The sequence below is a fragment of the Anopheles maculipalpis genome, chromosome 2RL (genome assembly GCF_943734695.1).
Source record: "Anopheles maculipalpis chromosome 2RL, idAnoMacuDA_375_x, whole genome shotgun sequence".
NCBI lineage: Eukaryota > Metazoa > Arthropoda > Insecta > Diptera > Culicidae > Anopheles > Anopheles maculipalpis.
In genome coordinates this window covers 30,219,148-30,240,254 of record NC_064871.1, presented here as the reverse complement: position 1 = coordinate 30,240,254, position 21,107 = coordinate 30,219,148, and the positions used below count along the sequence as shown (strand labels likewise).

The 21,107-nt window shown below is 45.3% G+C and overlaps 6 protein-coding genes across 9 annotated transcripts; 5 read left to right on the top strand and 1 right to left on the bottom strand.

Moving 5' to 3' along the window:
- LOC126557704 (titin-like) lies at positions 1–5,221 on the top strand. 2 transcript variants are annotated; one of them, XM_050213570.1, is made up of 9 exons: positions 1–124; positions 721–872; positions 964–1,215; positions 1,324–1,585; positions 1,716–1,842; positions 1,954–2,169; positions 2,472–2,707; positions 3,818–4,068; positions 4,976–5,221. In XM_050213570.1, exons 1-9 carry the CDS (start codon positions 23–25, stop codon positions 5,187–5,189), a joined length of 1,812 nt encoding a protein of 603 aa, XP_050069527.1. In that variant the 5' UTR covers positions 1–22; the 3' UTR covers positions 5,190–5,221. The 2 variants fall into 2 exon arrangements, with proteins under 2 accessions (XP_050069527.1, XP_050069526.1); XM_050213569.1 differs by lacking the exons at positions 3,818–4,068; positions 4,976–5,221 and adding exons at positions 4,535–4,593; positions 4,710–4,794 and having other exon boundaries at positions 1,716–2,169.
- A 2,729-nt stretch (positions 5,222–7,950) lies between these two features.
- On the top strand, positions 7,951–9,510 carry LOC126558555 (uncharacterized). Of its 2 annotated transcripts, none has more exons than XM_050214588.1 (5): positions 7,951–8,300; positions 8,390–8,445; positions 8,705–8,763; positions 8,827–8,882; positions 9,026–9,510. In XM_050214588.1, the coding sequence occupies exons 1-5, from the start codon at positions 7,960–7,962 to the stop codon at positions 9,465–9,467; spliced, it is 954 nt and encodes a 317-aa protein (XP_050070545.1). In that variant the 5' UTR covers positions 7,951–7,959; the 3' UTR covers positions 9,468–9,510. The 2 variants fall into 2 exon arrangements, with proteins under 2 accessions (XP_050070545.1, XP_050070544.1); XM_050214587.1 differs by having other exon boundaries at positions 8,684–8,763.
- Positions 9,511–12,544: 3,034 nt separating this feature from the next.
- On the top strand, positions 12,545–17,155 carry LOC126558638 (PDZ and LIM domain protein 7-like). Of its 2 annotated transcripts, XM_050214690.1 has the most exons (4): positions 12,545–12,713; positions 13,988–14,139; positions 16,421–16,566; positions 16,735–17,155. In XM_050214690.1, exons 1-4 carry the CDS (start codon positions 12,564–12,566, stop codon positions 17,151–17,153), a joined length of 867 nt encoding a protein of 288 aa, XP_050070647.1. In that variant the 5' UTR covers positions 12,545–12,563; the 3' UTR covers positions 17,154–17,155. The 2 variants fall into 2 exon arrangements, with proteins under 2 accessions (XP_050070647.1, XP_050070646.1); XM_050214689.1 differs by lacking the exon at positions 12,545–12,713 and having other exon boundaries at positions 13,785–14,139.
- A 368-nt stretch (positions 17,156–17,523) lies between these two features.
- On the top strand, positions 17,524–18,272 carry LOC126559014 (uncharacterized). The gene is made up of 2 exons (XM_050215109.1): positions 17,524–18,071; positions 18,148–18,272. Exons 1-2 carry the CDS (start codon positions 17,524–17,526, stop codon positions 18,260–18,262), a joined length of 663 nt encoding a protein of 220 aa, XP_050071066.1. The 3' UTR covers positions 18,263–18,272.
- Positions 18,273–18,454: 182 nt separating this feature from the next.
- LOC126566328 (probable small nuclear ribonucleoprotein Sm D2) lies at positions 18,455–19,154 on the top strand. The gene is made up of 2 exons (XM_050223249.1): positions 18,455–18,458; positions 18,653–19,154. The coding sequence occupies exons 1-2, from the start codon at positions 18,455–18,457 to the stop codon at positions 19,051–19,053; spliced, it is 405 nt and encodes a 134-aa protein (XP_050079206.1). The 3' UTR covers positions 19,054–19,154.
- LOC126558888 (proteasome subunit alpha type-6-like) lies at positions 19,088–20,164 on the bottom strand. The gene is made up of 2 exons (XM_050214970.1): positions 19,936–20,164; positions 19,088–19,871 (listed from the first exon to the last, which is right to left on the bottom strand). The coding sequence occupies exons 1-2, from the start codon at positions 20,009–20,011 to the stop codon at positions 19,207–19,209; spliced, it is 741 nt and encodes a 246-aa protein (XP_050070927.1). The 5' UTR covers positions 20,012–20,164; the 3' UTR covers positions 19,088–19,206.
- Between the last annotated feature and the right edge of the window lie 943 nt (positions 20,165–21,107).

Below are 21,107 nucleotides of genomic sequence, written 5' to 3'. Positions count from 1 at the left end.
TTTAACTGAACTATTTTTCAACATGGTGCTGGATTTAAACTTCTCTCGTTACGATAACACGACGCCATTTGGTTTTAAACTGATCGGTGGTGCTGATTTCGACGTGCCTTTGACGGTGGTTAAAGTGAGTTTGGACAGTGTTTTTCTTACACAGTTATTAAAAATCCTTTCAAAGAGTATCGCGCAGTTAATGTAGAAATTGTACACAAAACCACCAGTTGGTATGATGCACAAGAAAAAGCATAAGTTATAAGTTAGCATAAAAAGGGTATGTGACTTCTGTTGCGTAATCGATGGTGATCGTCTATAGTTGTGACAACGATCCTTTACAAAATGATAATGTGATTCTGTATTACCTATGCTTCGGAAGAATCATTTACATCCCATCAGTAAACTAACATTCTGAAAAATTGCTCAGAAATTGTACTTAAACCTCGTTTTTTTCGGGGTATTGCCTCAATGAAATCTTAATGTTCGAGACGTTACGATTTAACCCCAAAACATGAAACCCAAATTAAGAGACCGTCTCAAAATTCGCTACTGAAGTGATCGAAGGGTCGTCGATAAAAATAGCGCCGAAGCGATTTAAAATGTCAGCAAGACATCGATCGACCGAGCCTCATGATGGTACCGATCACCGTGCTGCTCTGTGCTCGAGATTTTCTATTTCCACTAGTGTATGAAGCAATCGAATGAAATCCTTGTTTGTGCACTTTACAGATCTTACCCGGAAGCATCGCCGAAGATGTCGGCATGCACATTGGGGATGTGGTGATGCGCATCAATGACATACCGACGGGCAACATGTCGTATTACGATGCACATCAGCTGTTGGCCTGTGCCGGTAACCAGTTCGTGCTCGGCATCTTAAGGTTAGTCGAGAGAGACCGGACAAGGTCCTGGCGCGTATATTTCACTAGCTAAACTATATCCTCTACACAATGTATGATGACCATCACGCAGGGCACGCGATGTAACGCCGTCCCAACGTCTCATCAAGGAGAAAACGCCGTCTGGTGAGGTGGAGTACATTAACACCTCACCGAAACCGTTCTGGACGCCAAATGTTGGCAGCCCATGCCCTCTGGGCCTATCGAAGGAGGAACGACAGCAACAGATCGACGAACAGATCCCCGAGATACCGATCACCGATGAGCAGATTGCCGAGGTCCTCTCGGGTGAGGCCGAAGTACTCAAGCAGCACAACGTGATCGGGTAGGTTGCCTGATGCCTTGACTGTAGGGGTTGGGGAGGGTCAAATTTTCCTTCACCTTTTAGCCCACACAATGCTAATTGTAAATTTGTACTGTCACCTTGTTGTAGCGTGAACTTTAACAAGATGATCCCCAAGGCGGGAGTGTTCAAGCAGAGCGAAGTGTTCAAGACGCTCAACAGCGAGCTGGTGCAGAGCGAGGAGGAGGACAAGAAGTGGACAACCTTCCTGCAGAAACCGCAGCGACCGCCGCCGAAGACTCCCGAGGAGCGGAAGCTCGAACGGAACCCTCCGACCGAGCGCTACCAGGTACGAATTGTGAAGCAACCGAAACCGAAAATTGCCCCCGACTACAAGCCACCCAAATCACCGGTAAGTGTTCGGAGTTTGCGATGCGGAAGTAAGCTTAAAAGCGACCTGCGCCACCCGATGGACCCATTGTCAGTGGTTGCACTGTGAGCTGAGCTGTGGTACGATTGCATATCCATACAACCAATTTAAGGAACCCGAGCCGGAACCGGAACCGATACCGATGTACGACGAGTACTTGAACGAACGGCAGGAGGTGGAGGTGGAAACGATCAAAACACTCGTGGAAGAGCCGGTCGTGCCGGGCGAACCGAAGACAGGTAACCCCGACGAATATCCTGGCCCCTGTCCCTGTCCCTACACCTGCTCCGATGGCGTTCACTGCGGTGAAGAGGAGTCGGACACGAACGCTAATGATACTTCCACTGCAGGTGAAGGTAGTGTAGACCCGGCGGCAACCACCAGCCCGAGCGAAGAGGAACCCACCGAAGAGTTCCGCGAACAGTTGCAGAATGTCCAGAAGCAGCTGGAAGCGTTGTCTGCGTTGCCGAATACGATCCAGGCTACGATAGCCGCGCTGACCGAACAGCTAGCCGCGTTGGCAGCACCGAAACGGAAATCCAAGAGTATCTCACCCCGACCGGAAGGTATACCCGTATTCAGAGATATGCTGTGTTTGTGTTTGTGTGTGTGTATACTTGCTTTTTAGGTTCATCTTCCCTTTCATCGACGACAATGTAGCCTGTTGTGGGAACAAAGACACTAGATTCGTTGCAGGACCTATTTCATCCAATGCCAAGTGGTGTCCTTAGCAGTGGACTGTGTAAAGTGCGCATGTCGCACCGGGTCAGACCCGAACGAAGCGTTCTGATCATCTGACATCACAACACCCACCCCGAGCCCCGATGACGCGTTATTGAGTGAAAGTGTGTTTAACCTTACCTTGCAGAAGCGGAACCAATTGTGGGTGAGGGCACTGAACAGTCGGCGGCACCGGAAGGCATCGTGCCCGAAGTGTCCGAGACGTTCGAGGTGACCGAGTTTAGCAGGGCGAACAGCAGCGGTGCCGATCAGTCCTCATCGGTTGACGAAGGCGAACACATCCAGTACACAGAGGAAGAGCTCGCGCAGCTAGAGAAAAGGATGAAGGAGCACGATATTGAGTGGACCAACCAGAACGATAAGGTTAGTTGGCACACTTTTGCATTGTGTGGCCGCATCGGTGCACAAGCCAGTGGAGCCAGAAAGGGGTGGCTTATACCTGTACTACCTAGCACTACTAGAACTGTAGCGTAACACACAGTTGGTGGCCTCCTGTTTGCTAATCTACAGTGAAGTTCCCATTCCACACTGTTAGCGATGAGCGAAAATTTCGGCAAAGTGTTTGATCAAAGTTTTTTCTTTCGTTTTGTTTTGTTTGGAACATTTTTCCTGCTCTTCAATTACTGCTCTACTGCCATACACATCTCCACCTGTCGGAATGGGAATTGATCGACACGCATATGTGTTTTGTGTGCTAATCTACGAACACATACGAAATAACGCACTACACACCGTAACGCAAACCTGCTGGATCCTGAATCCAACTCGCAAACAACAACACCTGCGACACACGAAAGAAGCCAAAGTATCAAACGATCGAGTGGGCAATCGTATCCCAGCGCTATCGAATATTTGTGGACGAGCAGGAGGAAGTTGAGTACGTTACACTACCATTGCGCATCTCTCAGGACCTAGTGGCCTGCGGAGTGGAAGCTTCGGAACCAATAGTCACCGAATCTCAGGCGGTGTTAGCTTAACGCACTATCTCTACTACTACTACGACCCAACAACCATCCACACACCTCAACAATCTATACTCCGAAAAACGAACCTGCAGATACTTTCTGCCACCGATTTTAGTCACACACTCTGTATGACAGTAAACCTACCAGCATTACTTATATGCTCTCTCGAACACGTGTACACTAATAGCAATAAATGTACTACGCGCTAAAACTTCGTTAACCAATGCCAATGGTGATGGGTGGTTTTGCTAGTCTTCGGGACTTGCTTTTCTGTGAAGAAGCACCAAGGACACTCGTGCCGTGTAGCCGGTCTTTATGTTTGTCAATCTGTGCGTCGGTGTGTTCTAATCGCTCTCTATCTCTTTCTTTTACTATTACTATCCTCTGCCCGATCTGTGATCATGTCTGATCTTGACGTGTCGTCTTGCACAAACACGTGCTCGTTTCCTCGTCTTGTTTTGTGTCCCGTATTTTCTTTCCGTCGGTTGGATGTATATTACTTCGGCAGGATTCCGACAGCTCCAGTCAAAACAATGCCAGCGGTGATCTCCGTACCGCCGTCCAGGACGAGCTGAAGCTACAGGTGGTAAAGAAGAAGAAGAAGGCGGTCAGTGCGTTCGGGCCACTGACACCACAGGAACGCCCAATCTTTCTGCCCGGTGGACGCAAATGGCGCACGGCCAAGGACGCATTCAACGAGCAGTTCATCGCGGAAGTGATCAGCTCGCAGGCGGAACTTATTCAGGGCACCACGCTCGGGTAAATGTCGATACCAATTTTCTGTTATCCCTGTCCCCAAATTTTCAGCTATCTCAGCGCGCTCATCTCGACATCCGACATCCGTGTTCGTGTCCTGGCGTCATCATCACCGAGCCATATGGAGTCGTATTTTCTTCCCGTCCATTGCGTCGTGTAATGTTTTCGCACATGTTCATTTCGTGTCTTCTTCTTTTGTAGCAACTTCTACGAAAGTCCTCATCTAGGTTACGACGACAGGTAACCACCGTCTCATATGTCATTTGCGTGCGACTTGCACCAGAGTTTCGTTTCATGTCACTACGCATCGCTGTTGTTACTACTAACGTCGTGGAAACTGTCACTAATGGGCTTTGTGAGTGTGTGCCCTTAGCCGCCATTACACGTACAGGATTTACTAATGTAGCCAATAGTTCTCGCATCATCCATCTCGATATCATCTTGTCTAACAGCACATTCTATGTTTTAGGTAAAGTTCTGGAACTACTACTGGGCCGAAGGGAAGGCGAAATCACCGCACGTGTACAGGTACGTCAGCAGGGACACTTGCATGCCTCAGTATTCCAGTAGCCACCCTTCCGCATAGATCCATCTCGATCATCTTCATTGTGCACATGTTCTTTTCTCTCTCTCTTTTTCCGAAGAACAACGAGTAAAGCGAAGAAATTCTCCAACTGCGAACTGTTGGTGGAAAAGTTCGAGAGTGAGCTTTTTAAGTAATACTTCGGGACGAGGTAAGTATGCCAGTTTTCTCCAAAGTGTGAAGATCACTGTGTTGTAGAGTACTTGTAGTCACCGTCGCGTTCCATTTCAATGTCTGCATGACCTAACTGTTCTTTCGTTTAAATCTCTTATCTCTCTGTCTGTTTAACGAGTAAAATGTCTAACACGCCCGTTTTCTCCTGGACAGGGTTAACTTCCTCAAGTACCAGAAACCCGAGAAGGACCTCAGCTTCATCAGAAACAGCGACGTCTACAAACTGGTACACGATATGGATCCCCCCAAAAGTGGCATAGAGCTGCGCCCGGAGATGGTAGTAGCCGAAGAAGATGTGCGAAAGGTAATGAAAGACGAAACCATATTCCAGCCTCGCAAGTCGAAGGTTTTCCTCTATCAAAATTGACACCCGTACCACCTACCCCAAAACCAAACACCACCCCTACCTCTCTCGCGTGCTTTCGATTTCCTTACGTTACTGATGACAACCCGTTGTTGGCTTGCGTGTGTGTACCTGTTGTTGGGCTTGATTTCGGCACTGTTACTGACCTTTTGCAAACATCTTCTTGCTGCGCACGTCGACGTCCACCACCAACGAACAACGTCCGTCCACCGAATCAACGTATCTCTTCATTGTACGTCTCTCCTTTGCTCGGACACGCACCCATCATCAACTCATCGGATCTCATCCAAAACTGCTATATTCGGCCTACTTCCCCCAAATCACCTATCGTTCCTGCTGCAGTGTGCATCACCCTGCTGAAGACGCTTCTTCAATAATGTCCCGTGTTCTCTGCCTCCCGTTCCTTGAATCCTTTCCCAGATAAAATGATGTATTATGAAACAAAACTTCGCAAACATCATCCGTGCCATATGCTACGTTTGTGTTTCTATCGACCATTTAAACCATTACTATCCACACTCGTCTGCGCCCTACGAGGACGCTCATAAGAACGGTGGTCTTTAGGCTGCGACAGATAGGGCTTCGTTTATAGCTTTCATTTCAATTCTACATACTAGTGTTCTGCTGATTAGCAGCAACATTCTTCACTGTTTTCATTATATCGCGTGATTGTATAGCACCTATCGGTGAAGAATTATCTCTCTTCACTTCTATTCAAGTATATCTAGAGACTGGTATTTCTATGTAAATAAGTAAAATAAAAATAAAACACCATTTACCTACACCGGTTGCATTGCGTTTATTATTAACTGCGAAAGTGTTGAATCGATAAACAACTTTGCGTTTAGCGCACATTGCTGCCAAATGGATAGAAAAAAGGGGTTCGACCCACGTGAACATCTTTTCGTCGAGCAACTTTTGCTGGCGTAAGGCCAAAGTTGAAAGCACAAAGAAAGCGTTGAAAGAAAGCACTCGTCGAAAGAAAATAATAGATCGATCGGGAGGGATTGATGGGTTATTTGCACGGTAGAACAAAGTACAGCAACGATCAAGGTTATTTGCAGTACATATAGAACTGTCCATTGACGATCAAATTTCGATTGATCAAATATTTATTTTTTAGTCTTAATTATATTTTTTTCCTAAGGGGAACATTGTAAAATAACATATTTTGGTAAAAATATGTTCGATCGAAACTTCAAGGTAATAAATTGAGTAAAATTAATACAGATGCTGCTACGGTCAAGACCTTCGGAGTAAATTTTTTGTTCACCACAAAGAGATAGTAGAAATAAAAGCGCTTTTTTCGACCCGATGGTATAGGCGACAGCGGCGCCGATCTGTACTCGAAGGAACTGGGGTTTAAATCCCATCCGGACTCGTCTCCCCATAGAGAGGACTGACAATGTATCTACGCGATATCGGCCAATATCGACGACGACCAGGCGTGACCTAGAAGTCCGTTGAGCCAAGAAGAAAAATATAGGGTTTTGATTTTAATAAATTGATCAAAGTAAATCAACGATTTGTTATCTTACTTCAAAGTGTTCTCAAATTAATTATCACATTTGAAATCAGGTCATCTGTCAGCATGAAACGCTTTTTCAACCTCGAGTGTTCTGCACTGTTTGACTTTATTCACCCTTTGCTGAACAGTCATTCCTGCTTACGGTTTGATTATCTAGTTTGGATGAGATTTGTTACCCGTGTTTACGTGTTAGCTCACTGTATCTTTTTTATGTAAAATTTAAATACTTTACATTTTTGGAATTCATATCGGTATTGCAGTATAAATTTCACCCAATTTATTCCACAAAAATCACAGAAATTGTTTTCCAATGAGCTGGAAACCCTCCAGGACCAGCTCATTCGCTCATTCGCACCAGCTCACCAATGTCGCAGCTCATTCGCAATGTCATAACACCGATATAACGATTGCTAAATAAATATAACAGGTAAGAAAGAATCAGTGCACGGTAGCGTTTGAACTGCCGTGGCCTTTAACCTTACGCCCAATGTAAAGTTGAAGGCCCCACCACGCAGCAGTACATTACATGGCGCCATGAACAAAACAATGTTGCCCCAATTAAACGTTTACCCACGGAAGCCTTGACGAAGGATATCGGCGGTCATTAGCACGGGAAGGAAGCTCCCTAATAACTGGCACATTGCACAGTCCACCTGCTGTTAAATCACGCACAGATTCGAACTAAAGCTCACCGGTACCGGAAAGGTGAATAATATTTGCACGTCGGTGCGGTTCGTCAACACACGGGAAGTGTCGCTAATAATAGCCCATTTCGATGAAACAATCGATTGATCGTGAACGAGATTAACACTGTCGGAAATGAATTAAAAATACTGTGATGACTTGACAGCAGCTCAACCACACACCCTCGCGCTAGCTGAGTTGATATGCGTTCCCGGTCTCTGCTTCGCATCCTTAGGAGACGATGCGTTAGATAACCCGTTTGCAATAACCCGATGCTCGTTAATTGTGGGCCGATCGAATTGTTTTGCTCGGTATCGGAAGAGCGCGCGTTCGGGCACGCTTTGGTGCATCGGGCTCGCGTTTGACGGTGGTGACATTGAGTGGGAAGATAATTTAATGAAGCATTACGAAGGCACCCACTCGTAGCAAACTCATTCGAACGGTAGTGTCCGATCAAAGCACAAAGCATCAACCATCAGCTAACGGCTTAGTGTCCATAGCTCAACTTCAAGTGGTATCTCTGGTCGCTTTCCAGAAGCTTTCAACGCAAACATCAACACAATGGATGTGCAAGTGGATGCTATGGAGATGGCCCTGCCGCCGATAGAATCGTTCAAGAACTGCGAGTATCATGTGCGTGTTTCGGGTACGACCGAGCTCGATCGTCGCGTTATGTCATTTGTGGACAATCTGTGGGGTTTCGAGGTGACCGGTGGCATCGATCAGTTCGAACCGCTGACAGTGATTTCGGTGAAGCGTGAAGGGTTGGCCCGGCGGGCCGGTATTCGGGTAAATGATATCATCACAAAAATTAACGATACCCACGCGGAGAAGCTGACACTTGCGCAGGCACAGGAGCTAATCGCGGAATCGGGACGCACGGTGAAGATCTTCGTCAGCGGGTATGAGCAATCAGATGAAAAAGCACAATAGTTAAAGATGATGTGTGAGTGAATTTCAATATGTTTTTGCTTCTTGTTTTTTTCTTCAGTGATGTGGATGAAGATAGTGAAGATGAGATGACAGTGGATTACTGGTTTAAACCTTGTAAGTACTTTGAAGGGAAGCTCACAAAAAAGGCGCAAAACAAACACGTTACATCTTCATGATCATTACGGTGCCTATTAGACAGGGCAAACTGACGACGAACGTTTATAATCGAACAATCCTTCCTCCCTGAGCCCATTCTCTGTCCACTCATGAGCTTCATCCCGTCTATGTCCTATCCCATCCCGTGTCCACCTGCATTTCGCAAGGATCGCCACTACCCCACCCGTTGATCAAGATGATGGTTTCTTTTCCTCAGTAAACGAAGCCGACCGTTCGATGCTGGATTGGGAAAATCGTCTGCGCGCTAACAGGAATGTGAGTACACTAAAACAACACTGTAGCGCGTGTTTCAGCTAACAAGCAATCCTTCCTTTCTAGCCCGACAAATGGAACGGTGTGTGGCCGTGGAATGATCGCAAGAAGGTGGTCTACAAGTAAGTCGTTTTGCTTCCCATGGCATGCGGAACTTGGCAAGGAATCGGGTCCGATGCCGTCGCGAAAGTTTGTGCATCCGAATGGTTTGACATTCAATCTACATCCGCTCATACTACCTCCACCGTTTTTGTGTTGTCTTTAGGGAGTCCAACTGCTATCTCGTTCCAAGCGTAGCGGAAGAAACACGCGAACGGGAACTGAAACTGCGAGCCACCGAAGATCAGTACGAAAAGCATTTGAAGCGTGAACGAGAGCAGGCGGAAAAGAAGGCCGAAGAGGAGCGGCTAGCTGAGGAGGCCCGACGCGCCGAAGAAGAGCGTCGAGCGGAAGAGGAACAATTTTTCGCCAAATTCGAAGCGGAACAGAAGCAGCGACAGGAAGAGGAAGCAGCTAAACGACTCCAGCAAAGTGAGGCGGACCAGAGCACAGCGGACGCGGATGGATCGGTTGAACAGGAAACAACGGTAGCTGATGCCGAAGCGGATAAGTACATCGATGAGCTGATGGACCAGGAAAAGGTTCTCGGTGAGGTCAGTACGGATATGATCGAGCCAGAGGATACCAGCAGCACGGAAAATGCTTGAACAGAGCCAACTCTGTGCAAGCGCTTTATTTTGTAAGGAAAATCAAGCTTGAACATTGTGGAATAATGACTACGATATAGGATATAAAAGTAATTAATTACAGTACTTTAAATAAAACAAACCACTTGTACAAAGACTACTGTCAGTGTCGACCATTATTGTGAGTTAATTTATTTTAATGGCAATTGGTTGTGTCGTCCGTAAATTTTATCACATTTCAAAGAAGAAATTACCTAATTTTTTGAATATAAATCAACAATAAATAATAGGGTACATAGGGTAAATGATTTATTGTCTGATACATTGTCTGCTAGCTAAGTTCCCTTGAAGTCTGACCCATTTAAATTACACGACCTCCAGACTACACAAAGTCCTGTTTGAAGCTATTTGCAACGAGTCTATTCTCTTGAAGGCTGATCACACATATGTTCATTGCTCAGTACTAAACATATCCGTAAAATTAGAATTAACCCATGAACGTAACGGGGACATAACAATTTGATGAGTCCACACGATTAAAGTACGATTCTTCAGTGAGGAAAATATACTGACGACGTGATAGACTAAGTGACAGTACGGCGACATGCAGTCATACTTAACAATAAATAAAATAAGCGTGATCGACTAAGACTGAACATTTTCGATCGTTCCCAAATAAATCGTTAAAATCAATCAACCAATTAGAATTCATGTCCATGAAAAGCAGGATATGGGAAGCAGGAATCGCCAAGATCTGCGACGTTCAAGGAGCTTTGTATCAAAGGAACAAACACATCTTAGCCCCTTCTATCTATGCATAGAGCACCTCGTCCAAGGAGTTTCGACTATGACGAAAGATCATCTATCAATAGGCTTTGAAGTCTAAGTTTTGGGCGACCCGGTGGTGTAGGCGACAGCGGCGCCGGTCTTCAAACGGCAGGACCGTATTTCAAATCCCATCAAGTCCGTACCCCCGTAGTGAGGATTGACTATCCAACTACGGGGTATCGACAAGTCCAGTAAGCCATTTCGATGGAAGGTGTGACCTTGGAGGTCCTTAAGCCAAGAAGAAGTCTAAGTTTTATTAACCAAGAGGGCTCGTATTTGAAGTTGCTTTACCAAAGATTTCTTAGTCAAAGTGCGTGTCGTCCGAGCTTCATATATGATGAAACCTCGCAATTGAACGAACTTCAAAAGCAATTCATCTCTACTAAAAAAAATCGAAATAAAAGAGCGTCCCTCGTTAGAGCCTCATCTATCATAAGTTTTCTTAATAAACAAAAATATATGTGGTCCAACCTTCATTTCCCAATGTGCCTCAACATCGGCTATCGTTAAACATAGTCATCAAAATGCCAAGAACCGTGGTCAGAGTACTATTCACCACAATCCTCTTGAAGTCTAGATCTACAGCTGAACATACCATTACTTTCCAAGTTTCCACCTCGAATAATAACAGGTTGGCTGATAAGTCCCCGGTCTAACAAAGAAAAACACATTTTTTTGTCAAAATTCGTTTTTATTATTCAACATAGTTCCCTTCAAGAGCGATACAACGATTATAATGACCTTCCAATTTTTTTACACCATTTTGGTAGTACTCCTTCGGTTTTGCCTCAAAATAGGCCTCAGTTTCGGCGACCACCTCTTCATTGCAGCCAATTTTTTTCCCTACGAGCATCCTTTTGAGGTCTGAGAACAAAAAAAAAGTCGCTGGGGGCCAGATCTGGAGAATACGGTGGGTGGGGAAGCAATTCGAAGCCCAATTCATGAATTTTTGCCATCGTTCTCAATGACTTGTGGCACGGTGCGTTGTCTTGGTGGAACAACACTTTTTTCTTCTTCGTTCTTTTTTCGTTCGTCAAGCAACCAAAAGTTGCTTGACAAAAGACGCTCTGTCTCACAAACTAATTGACATACAGACGTCAAATTTTGACACGAATCATTTGAAGGTTGGTGCTATATAAAAATAATATGCATTTAATACTAGCGGCGCATTCTATGTGTCAGACCGGGGACTTATCAGCCAACCTGTTACCGCGTGTACGCGCCTTCACTTTAAGGGTCCCTAACCATGTGTTTCACAACCCTGGTTTTATAATTTCTACTGCACCCTTCGGCACGTCACGATCAGTTGTTCAAATCCATTTGATATCGATTCGATTGCTGGCTAATAACGATGCTCCCGATATTATCATGCCATATCATGTCGTTGCATGCCATATCATGCTATATAAACTATTTCAACCATTTTTTGAGGATATACAAGATATAAAACAATCAAATACAAATAATAAAGTGATACACCAAACAGCCACTCGATCTAATTCTTTTACCGATAAAAAAACCCAAATTTATGGTACTACATATTTATTTGGGGCATGAAAAAAAAACTCAATCCAACAGCTAGCGCAAACTAATGAAATGAGCTTCTACTAATAAAATATTTAATCCACACAATGGCGCCGGTAATTACAAAGATCCTTTAGTTGTTCTATCGGCATCAATTGTCAATAAACCATGCATATTTCTGCATTACCATTCGCGAGACTTCTAGTGCATTCCATTCAAAGCGTACTCAACACCGAAATGCATCCCGAAACTACGAACGTCTGTCTCGCATTTACCGACAACAATCCGAAGTGCATACCCATGTTTCGTGTCCCACGACTTCGCGTGCATCCAATGTCAGCCTGCTTCAGTAAAAATTTTCGCCTTGCAGAGATAGATTTTAGTTTGCCTACCGGTGCGCACATGTGCACGTGTGCAGTGTGACGATAACGCTGCTTGCAATTAAGTGATAGATTATTGATGCACCAGATTGGAAAACTATAATTTAGTGCACTTAAAGACTGACTTCAAAACCATAGTTTTCTAGTGGACGATTGAGTGATTTTAATTCTTTAAAGTGGTTCAAGCGATAATCGAAGATAGTGTTTTATTGTGATAGGTTTTCGATTCTGCCAACTCCGTGTGTGTGTTTAAAACTAGGCCACGAATACGTAATCATTGCTGTAAGCCTTAGGCATTCAGACGACGAACGACGCCCTGTCTGACCTGGCATTGACCAAATCATCGGAACATCATCTCCATTACATCACACATTGAATCGTGAAAATGCCCGAATTTGTCATTGAAAAGCGCAATATTCCAGTGCTGACGGTATCGTCGAGAGATGGACCGGTGGTTAATGAAAATAGTGACAATCCGCTCGGATTTCGTATCACCGGTGGAGCCGACTTCGAGATGCCCATCACCGTGTTCCAGGTGAGTGTTTAGATGTATCGATTGCGAACTTGGGTTGGCTCATTAATCAAGAGCTAGCCGGAAGCGTCAGTAATTAGAGATTTTAGGGGTTCTTCGTTCCAATGTTCGAATGTCTGCTGCTCAGGACCGTGGTGCGTATGGTGGTTGCGGTCGTGCGTACCGCGTGCTCAAAAATAGATCCTATTGCCACCGAATCTATGCTAGGCGCAACATCGTACGCTGAACTCGATCATCAGTGATCTACTGTGGTGCATGGTGCCACTGTCAGTCAGTACACGCATGAGGATAGGCCGACAGACACCGGCTATCCGGCGATAAACATAACCTAGCATTCGAACAGTTGAATTGAGCGATGTCGCCGGCTTGAAGACAGACGTTCATGTATTTTTTCGGCATGCGCACGATCGTGTTTGCGTTGATTCTTCTCTATTTTGCCATGCGCAGCTGACCAACCACAACACAATGTTTTGCGACATTCGTTCCGTTGCCGGTTGATGTCGTTTTTCTTAAATTTTTTTTTTGGCAAGTGTTTTGAAATTTATTTCACACACATCTCGACGTCACTAGACTTACATGACACGAAAACAAACTCTCGAAATATGATCCACTGCAACACCGCACGCTCTCGACACATTTGATGCCACCGGTAATCCCTCCCGCGTTTCATAACATCGGCGAAGATAATACTAAGACAATGTGAAATTATTTACCCACCTCAAGTACATAAGCGTGCAAGCGAGGGAAAACATAATTTCGAAATCATATACAACACACACTGAACAAGGGCTGAAACAGGTTGAAACAAAAACATGCATATTAAATACAGGGAAACACACCAAAACTACCTCACCTTTATTGTCGAGCGAAAGATCGTGAAGTGTGGAGATCCCGGGATAACCCATTCTTTGGGCCATCTGGTTCAGTGTTACGTTGATAGTCACCGTAGAAGCAACGCTTAGAACCCAATTGAACTTGTGCTGTCCCGTCAAGCACATTCTGTTTTTCTTGGCTAGAGCGTTATTGGATCCTCAATTCTCCCATAAGTGGGTAGAACAGTTTAGCATCTGTGTCACGCTAAAAGGATGGCACTGGACGAACCGAAGGTGGCACCGGAAGGTGACCAGCAGCCACAGGACAGCAATGGAACGAACGAGAAACGCGACGACGCTCCCGACTACTACAAACGACCCAAGTTCAAGCGAAACATCATCCCGTTCGACACCGAAGACCTGTCGGTACGAGTAATCCGGGAACGCTTTCTCATCCCGAACCAGGTGTCTGAGGGCAGCCCGGCCCAGAAGGCAGGCCTCACGCTGGGCGACCAGATCCTGAAGATCAACGGTGCTGATGCGTCGGCGATGCGCCTCGCCACGGCCCAATCCGTCATTAAACAGGCCGGCGAACAGCTGCAGATGATCGTAGCAAAGTAAGCATACCCGTGTGTGTCTGCATGTTTGTGATTCTTGTTATCCCGAACGGCCAGGGAACTGTGCACGCGTATGGATTTCCCGGGATAGCAAATTTCGTGCTGTACGTCAATCGAGAAGGTTTCCTAGCTTGCCCCCCGAATGTGGATCGTTAACACGTTACAGAGAGTGTCCGCGAGTGAAGAGTGATTATTTTGCTGATAAAAATAACCGGAAATTTTGTCGTGAAAATCTAGAATGGCTTGAGATGGCACGAGACGGATGGACCAGATGGCCATCTCGTTCGTCCAACCGCAAATGAATCGCTCGGATAAATCGCGTAGCATTCGTGAGGGATGATGTCGAAATTGTTTCCCTAACGCCCTAGTTAATGAAGGCTAGCCCTTTCGGTTAGTAGAAGAAGCAATAGAGATGTCCTTGGAATGAAAATGCAGCAGCCGTAAATTGAAAGACTGACTAGTATCCTTCGTCCTTAGTGTGTGTTTTCAAAGAAAAATAGCAACAAAATATGGTCCACTGTTCTACAGAAACACTGGATATGTTTCTAAGGCTCCATCAATTTGTTGTCCAACTTTTACAATTCCCTCAACAAATGAACAAAATGTTAATTGATCATTCTCGCCCTCTTTACGCTATCTAATGCGACCAAATACATTTCCAATCACAACAATCCTTGACCGAAGGGCTGCCTCTGTTTCGAAACATTCGTTCAACGAACCTGCATTTTCAAACATCAACAGGTAGAGAGACAAAGTGCACACGTAGCACGTGACGTCACGTGTCACCTGTTTGCATATCCCAACGGCAGAAAAATAATGCGTGTCACAGCTTTTTTTCTTCTTCTTTGAACGAATGTCCATTAGGACATTCGACGTATCGTTAACGGATGGGTGGCCTCACCAACCAAGCAATTGTTATCCAACATCGCTGTAGATCCGTTGAACCAGAAATAACTTTTTTGCTTTCATTCGCCGTTTTTCATGCCCCCATGGTGCTCGTCAGCTAACAACAACAGTAAGCGACCAGTGCCTAAAGCTAGGGCTATCGCGCAAACGCGCCTTATCGATGTGGGGTAGTTTCTGTATTGTAGATCAATCCTACCTTCCACTCCAACCAGCCTCACATTCTCAATCGGAGCTCTTGTGGGGCAGGACTTTGATGATATCTGTTTCATGTGATTCTATTTTGATCTCGACTGGTGCCAAACATTAACTCGGTCGAGATGGATTTCGCGCGTCACATAGCGAGAGAGAGAGAGAGGTGGTGGACTTACAACGGACCTACTGCCGAAGCAAAATGTATTGCGTTGCAGAAATTAATTTTATGATAATTGCTAAGAATTGCATCCATTTGTTTCGTGAAACGTCACGTATAAGATAGCCGTTCTATCCTTAAGTTAGGTTAACAACGTGAGCAATACCAGATAAATAATTTTAAAGATTAGGAAATTAAACGGGAACGAAGAGATGTCGGGAAATTTATGAGACAAAGTATTGAAAGTTTTCATAGCAAAAAGAAGAGGATCTTTACGATCTGCTGCAGTGCGCCGTATTGAAAAAGAGAGTCAGAAAGTTCTGAAGAGTGCGGAGGAGAACATAATTGATTTAGAGCAACTACGACCTTCCAGAGATTCAAGATCAAGTATCTGACTGACTTCTGCCCTCATTGGACGAAGGCAACAGGATCTCCCAGCAGTATTCCAGCAATGATCTGATCATGCTAATCTTTTCTGTATCGTTCCAATATTATATTTTTATATGTTTAGCCTGAGCTAAGACATGAATGATCTGACCAATAACCCGAAAAATCTCTTTTAACATTAGGATTCGAAGAAGTTTCGTGTCGCACATTTCACTACACCGCGTGCCCTCCTAGACCTTCTGCCTATGAAGTTAATGTGTGGAGGGTAGGTGGAGTCTATGTTAAACCAAAAGCTTAGGTCCTCAACGACAGAAGCTTGGTTGACTGGAACCTGGTCGAGTAAATAGGGATGAACAAAAATTGTATGGATTCCATTACAAATTAAGTCTTCACACATGGTTTTTCCCAATATCCTGCTTACAAAATTGGCTACAAGGTCATGTGTTCCCAAATCCAACGACCCGTGGGTGCAGCAAAGTTCGGGAGGTCATTGCGTGGGTCCAGGTCTCTCAAGGGTCGCACTCGATTCCTATAGGAATGAATCGGATTCTGCTACTACTAACGTGTTCTTAATGCTTGAAATCTTGATATTTGGCGAAAGAATGGTTTTCTAATCGCAGCTCCTATTTGCCCTTCCAGAGACGACGAGAAAAATCGAACAGCCGAAGAGCAAGGCCAACCGAAGGAAACACACGAGGTCAAGTTCGTAGGTAATGAGCAGGAGCAGCAACCGGCGGCCGATGTCACTAACAAACCCGCTCCCCAACCTAAAACCGACGAACGTGGTATGTGCTAATGGTTTGCCCACACTGATCTCTCCAAAGCTCGTTCAGTTGGCCCTTTCCTACGTAACCGGCACGTCGGGCAAAGGGTCAACCACTAACCGTGTCTTACTACTTTTCCCTCTTCGTTTTTGCCGCATCCTTGCCACCCTTGTTGTGTGGAATGGACAGAAAATTGGACGCAACCCCCGGAGCGCAAGGTATGGCATCCGATCGTATGGCAGCAGCCACCGCCCCCAATTCCACCAGATCTATACGGAAAGGATGCACCGCACCAGCAGCTGATCGCTAACATTCGCCGGTTGCTGACGGAAACGCGCGCCAAGCCGGAAGAGCGCCAGAAACACATCGAGCGTATGATGCTGTCGCTTCCGACCGGTTCCCGGCGGGAGGAGGACGAGGACGAGCTGCCTCAACCACCCCCACCGAAGCCGAAGAAAAAGAAGAAGAACAAGGGCAAGGCTAAGCCGAAGGCGGCTCCACGACCACGTCTGGACAGTGAAACGTCGGAGGATGGAGACGTGTCGGAGGCGGTTTCGGCGGTGGAGCCGGCTGAACCGATTCCGGAAGAAGTCAGTGCCGAGGCATAGAGTGTGGAACGGTGTGGATGGAACGATGGATCCCACTAGCACATACAGACGATGAAGGCACACTTACTGTGTAGGAGTAAATAACAGACTATCTCATATTTTCCAAGGCAAGGTGTAGAAGGGAGTGTATTAAACGAAACGAACATGATTTGTTAAAGCTTTGTTGTGCTCTTTGATCAATGTACTTAACCTCGATTTGTTCCGATGTTGAATAAAATCGTTTCTTTTTTTCTTTTTGATACATTATTACACCTCAATTTGTTGTGTTTTTTGTTGGGAAAGGTCATAAACAGGTTCACTTACCTGCCTATGTTTTCTCTCCAACATTCTGCCAGTTCCTAGCGATAGTCGCCGATCCAGTTTCGATTCGATGTCGTCACACGATCATCGTTCACTGTCCTGCGAGTCCTGCGACAGTCTGAGCGTGCAGGCCGTCGAACAACAGCTGCGCCAAATGCAACAGCAGCTGAACGAAATCAGCGTCATACCGATGCAGATTCAGGCTACGCTTAGCTTCCTCACCCAAACCTTGTCCAAGTTTGCACCACCCGAGCTACAGCAGCAATTACCGGAAGCACTGCGCGTAACCACGAAGCAAGCGGCGCAAGAAATGGACGACTTTGTTGGTGATAAAGATTCAACACCGCAGCAGGACGAAACTACCGATGGGGAAGTACCGGAGCAAGAGACGTACGCCATCACGTTGGAGACACTGTTCGATGAGTCAGAAGTTCTTGATACGATTCCGGCACGTGGAGAGGTTGATGATGATGATGATGATGGACAGACGCAGGACGACGAGACACCCGAAGAGCCTGAAATTAGTGAAGAAGAGCGATCGCGTATTGAGAAGTTGGAGCGTATCATCAAGCTACAGAAAACTTGGCCCTGGAGTCAGCAGGAAAAGCCTATCCATAAGTAAGAAATGCTTACTGTCCTTTGCAGGAATAGATCGATTTGTGTATCCATTTTAAATCTGTTTTCTACTTCACAGACGCTCTAATTGCCATTTGGTTCCGAGTGTCGCATTGGAGCGGTCGAAGATCAAGCAACTGACAAACATGGGGTCGCTTCCTTTCTACAAGCACGGATACCTCACTCGGGTTTGAAAATCAGGCGTCTACAACGAAAACAAAAAAAAGCCTTTACTTCTTTTGTTTTACAATTCTAGTCTTTAACGATACATACTTGCCTCTTACTTTCAGTTTGTGTTTTGTTCGAAATAAACTCGTATTTTCTTCTAGATGCTTTGTAAATCGACAAGATGCATTGGATGACAAAATAGTAATACGCGACCAGCGATGGGTATGATTATTCTTGGCGTTTAATACAACCTATCAGTTGGTTGGGCGGCAAAGGCGGCTAATAAAAGCGGCGGCTAGACGCCATCGCAGCTGTCAAACAAACCGTGAAAATCAACAGCAAACCGCACTACAGCATTAGTTTAGAAAAGCTTGAAAACGATTTCGAATGTAAGTATTATCAGCGAAAAATTGCAGCCCAATTCGATGATAATTGGTTTGTTGTGCAATTCACTTTTAGGGCGCTGGCAAAACCTAAATCGGAGCTTACTCCCGAGGAGCTCGCGAGACAGGAAGAGGAGGAATTCAACACCGGTCCACTCTCCGTCCTAACGCAATCGGTGAAAAACAACACTCAGGTTCTGATAAACTGCCGCAACAACAAAAAGCTGCTGGGACGCGTGAAAGCCTTCGACCGTCACTGCAACATGGTACTGGAGAACGTAAAGGAAATGTGGACGGAAGTTCCGCGTACTGGCAAGGGCAAGAAGAAGGTGAAGCCGGTGAACAAGGATCGCTTTATTTCGAAGATGTTCCTGCGCGGTGATTCGGTGATTCTGGTACTTCGTAATCCACAGGCAACAGCGGCCGGAAAGTGAACCGTTTCCTACGATCCAATAAACTAGCTTTAAGTAATTTCGTACAATCCACGTTTATTTTGAATGTAATGGAAAAGAAATACAACTGTAAGAACCAGCAACCATCGTACATAAAAAAAAAAGATTTCCCCCAAGGAAACGATGCGGCAGCCTTTAGTCCTTCTCAGCAATTGCCGTCAAATGTACCTCGATTTCGTCCTCGGTTAGTGTGCGGAATTCCGGCTTATCCTTGCTCACGATGCCAATCTCGATTTCCGTTGGCTTGAAATCAACTGCCAGCACTGTGGACAGGCAGGTGATGGCTAGCTGGATCGTTTCCTCCTCGCCAAAATCGGCCTTGCGCTTGAGTTTCTTCTCCAGATAACTGTTCGCTTCCGTTTGCTTAACACCTACCGAAATGGCGTGATAGCCGCAGTAGTATCCAGCGGGATCCGTTTTATACACGGCTGGACCATTTTCCGCGTCATACGCGATCATTACAATGCTACAACCGAGCGGCCGCATCTCGGCATTCTGCGTGTACACCTGCGAAATGTCTGCCATTCGGCGGCAGAGCACATCAACCGGAATTTCATAACCGTACTTGTACCGCCAGTTGGCCGCTTCATATCGGGCCCGTTGTACCTGCGACCGGCTGTCCGCAATGCGACCGGTCATAACACAACCGATTTCACGGGTAATGCGATACAGGTGCGTCACAGTAGCCGGGTCGATTAGCTTGTCTGGGATCTTCTTCTGGGTCGCTACCACTGCACAGTCCTTTCCTTTGAGCGCAATCGACGTAAGGCCTTCCTGGTTGATTGCCTTGAAGGCATATTCTGTAAAGAGGATGAATTATTATCCGAAAGGTATGCGTAAAGGTAGGTCAATTATCGTACATACCAACTTGGTACAGGCGACCTTCCGGCGAAAAGATTGTAATGTGACGATCGAAACCGGCGCTACTTCCACGAGACATCTTGTTGCCAGTAACGTTTTGTTGACGAAAGAGACTAAATTATTCGTATAAATCGTACTAAGTGTGATTTCCTTCTCGCGAAACTCAACAAACAGGATAGATGACCGACGAAACTCGGATTTGTGGGGTTAAAGATGATTTGTTGTTTTCAGTTTTAAGACGCTTGACAGCACGACAGGTTGTGAGCAGTGACAGCTTTTGACATTTCCGAATTTGACATTATGGCAGTATCTACGTTTTATCTACATTATTTTGGATAAAATAATTTAAAAAGCTCGTTACCGTGAGTGAGATTTAAAAAATGTTAAGTTAAGTATAGTTAAGTTTTCTAGCACATGCGTTGAATTTTGCGTAGAAGAGCTAAGACCGCACCGCACCGCTCCGCACCGACGTTAACTAAGACCGCAAAAAAAATTTACCAATAAAGCAACGGAGGTATCTAATATTATTTATGGGTTTTACCAATCAAATCACGACAAATGATCGGACTGTCTTCCTACACATGGGACTAACTATTCAACTACAGGTAAACAAGGTAAGAACACCAGCGACAGCGGATCAAGACTGCTTGAGGCTATCAAAACAGAATCAATGTCAAGAAGAACCTCGTAGTGAATCCCTACTAGAGCGTCCTCCGATAGGCAAGATGGACTATTATTCGTACAGGTAAAATCAAGCTAAGCGAAGCCAGTGTAATGGCAGGTTTCGAGGTTGCTTTGCCAAAACAAGCAGAATAAATCTAGTTTTCTACTTTTAATTTTAAAAATTATAGTTGTTACTTGGTAGTAATTTAGGATCAAGAAAAGTTACATTTGGCTTCGAAATGTTTCAAAAACCGCAAAATGAAGTACTGATGCACGGAATATTTGACTACAAATTAATCTACAACCTTCATTCCCTATGGATTTACACAAGCGAAACTTGCACAGTCAAATTTTGGGTCTCCTGTTGTTCCCTTAATTATAAAATCTTCTCCATAGATATGTACACCTCTTCATAATTGGATTACTTGAAACTCTCCTCTATCGGCAATGCGGTACTGTAATGCTGAACTGTGCCAAAAGCATGTGACCATCCATTGAGCGTATTACACTGT

Excerpts from the sequence above, each read along its gene's own strand:
- LOC126559014 (XM_050215109.1), top strand. The coding sequence starts at position 17,524 with ATGTCGTCACACGATCATCGTTCACTGTCCTGCGAGTCCTGCGACAGT. Across the intron at positions 18,072-18,147 it reads CAGGAAAAGCCTATCCATAA|ACGCTCTAATTGCCATTTGG; the intron begins GTAAGAAATGCT and ends TCTACTTCACAG.
- LOC126557704 (XM_050213570.1), top strand. The coding sequence starts at position 23 with ATGGTGCTGGATTTAAACTTCTCTCGTTACGATAACACGACGCCATTT. Across the intron at positions 873-963 it reads TTCGTGCTCGGCATCTTAAG|GGCACGCGATGTAACGCCGT; the intron begins GTTAGTCGAGAG and ends ACCATCACGCAG. Across the intron at positions 4,069-4,975 it reads ATTCAGGGCACCACGCTCGG|GGTTAACTTCCTCAAGTACC; the intron begins GTAAATGTCGAT and ends TCTCCTGGACAG.
- LOC126558638 (XM_050214689.1), top strand. The coding sequence starts at position 13,796 with ATGGCACTGGACGAACCGAAGGTGGCACCGGAAGGTGACCAGCAGCCA. Across the intron at positions 14,140-16,420 it reads CTGCAGATGATCGTAGCAAA|AGACGACGAGAAAAATCGAA; the intron begins GTAAGCATACCC and ends TTGCCCTTCCAG. Across the intron at positions 16,567-16,734 it reads ACCTAAAACCGACGAACGTG|AAAATTGGACGCAACCCCCG; the intron begins GTATGTGCTAAT and ends TGGAATGGACAG.
- LOC126558555 (XM_050214587.1), top strand. The coding sequence starts at position 7,960 with ATGGATGTGCAAGTGGATGCTATGGAGATGGCCCTGCCGCCGATAGAA. Across the intron at positions 8,301-8,389 it reads GTGAAGATCTTCGTCAGCGG|TGATGTGGATGAAGATAGTG; the intron begins GTATGAGCAATC and ends TTTTTTCTTCAG. Across the intron at positions 8,446-8,683 it reads GGATTACTGGTTTAAACCTT|ATGATGGTTTCTTTTCCTCA; the intron begins GTAAGTACTTTG and ends CCGTTGATCAAG.
- LOC126558888 (XM_050214970.1), bottom strand. The coding sequence starts at position 20,011 with ATGTCTCGTGGAAGTAGCGCCGGTTTCGATCGTCACATTACAATCTTT. Across the intron at positions 19,872-19,935 it reads AGGTCGCCTGTACCAAGTTG|AATATGCCTTCAAGGCAATC; the intron begins GTATGTACGATA and ends TCCTCTTTACAG.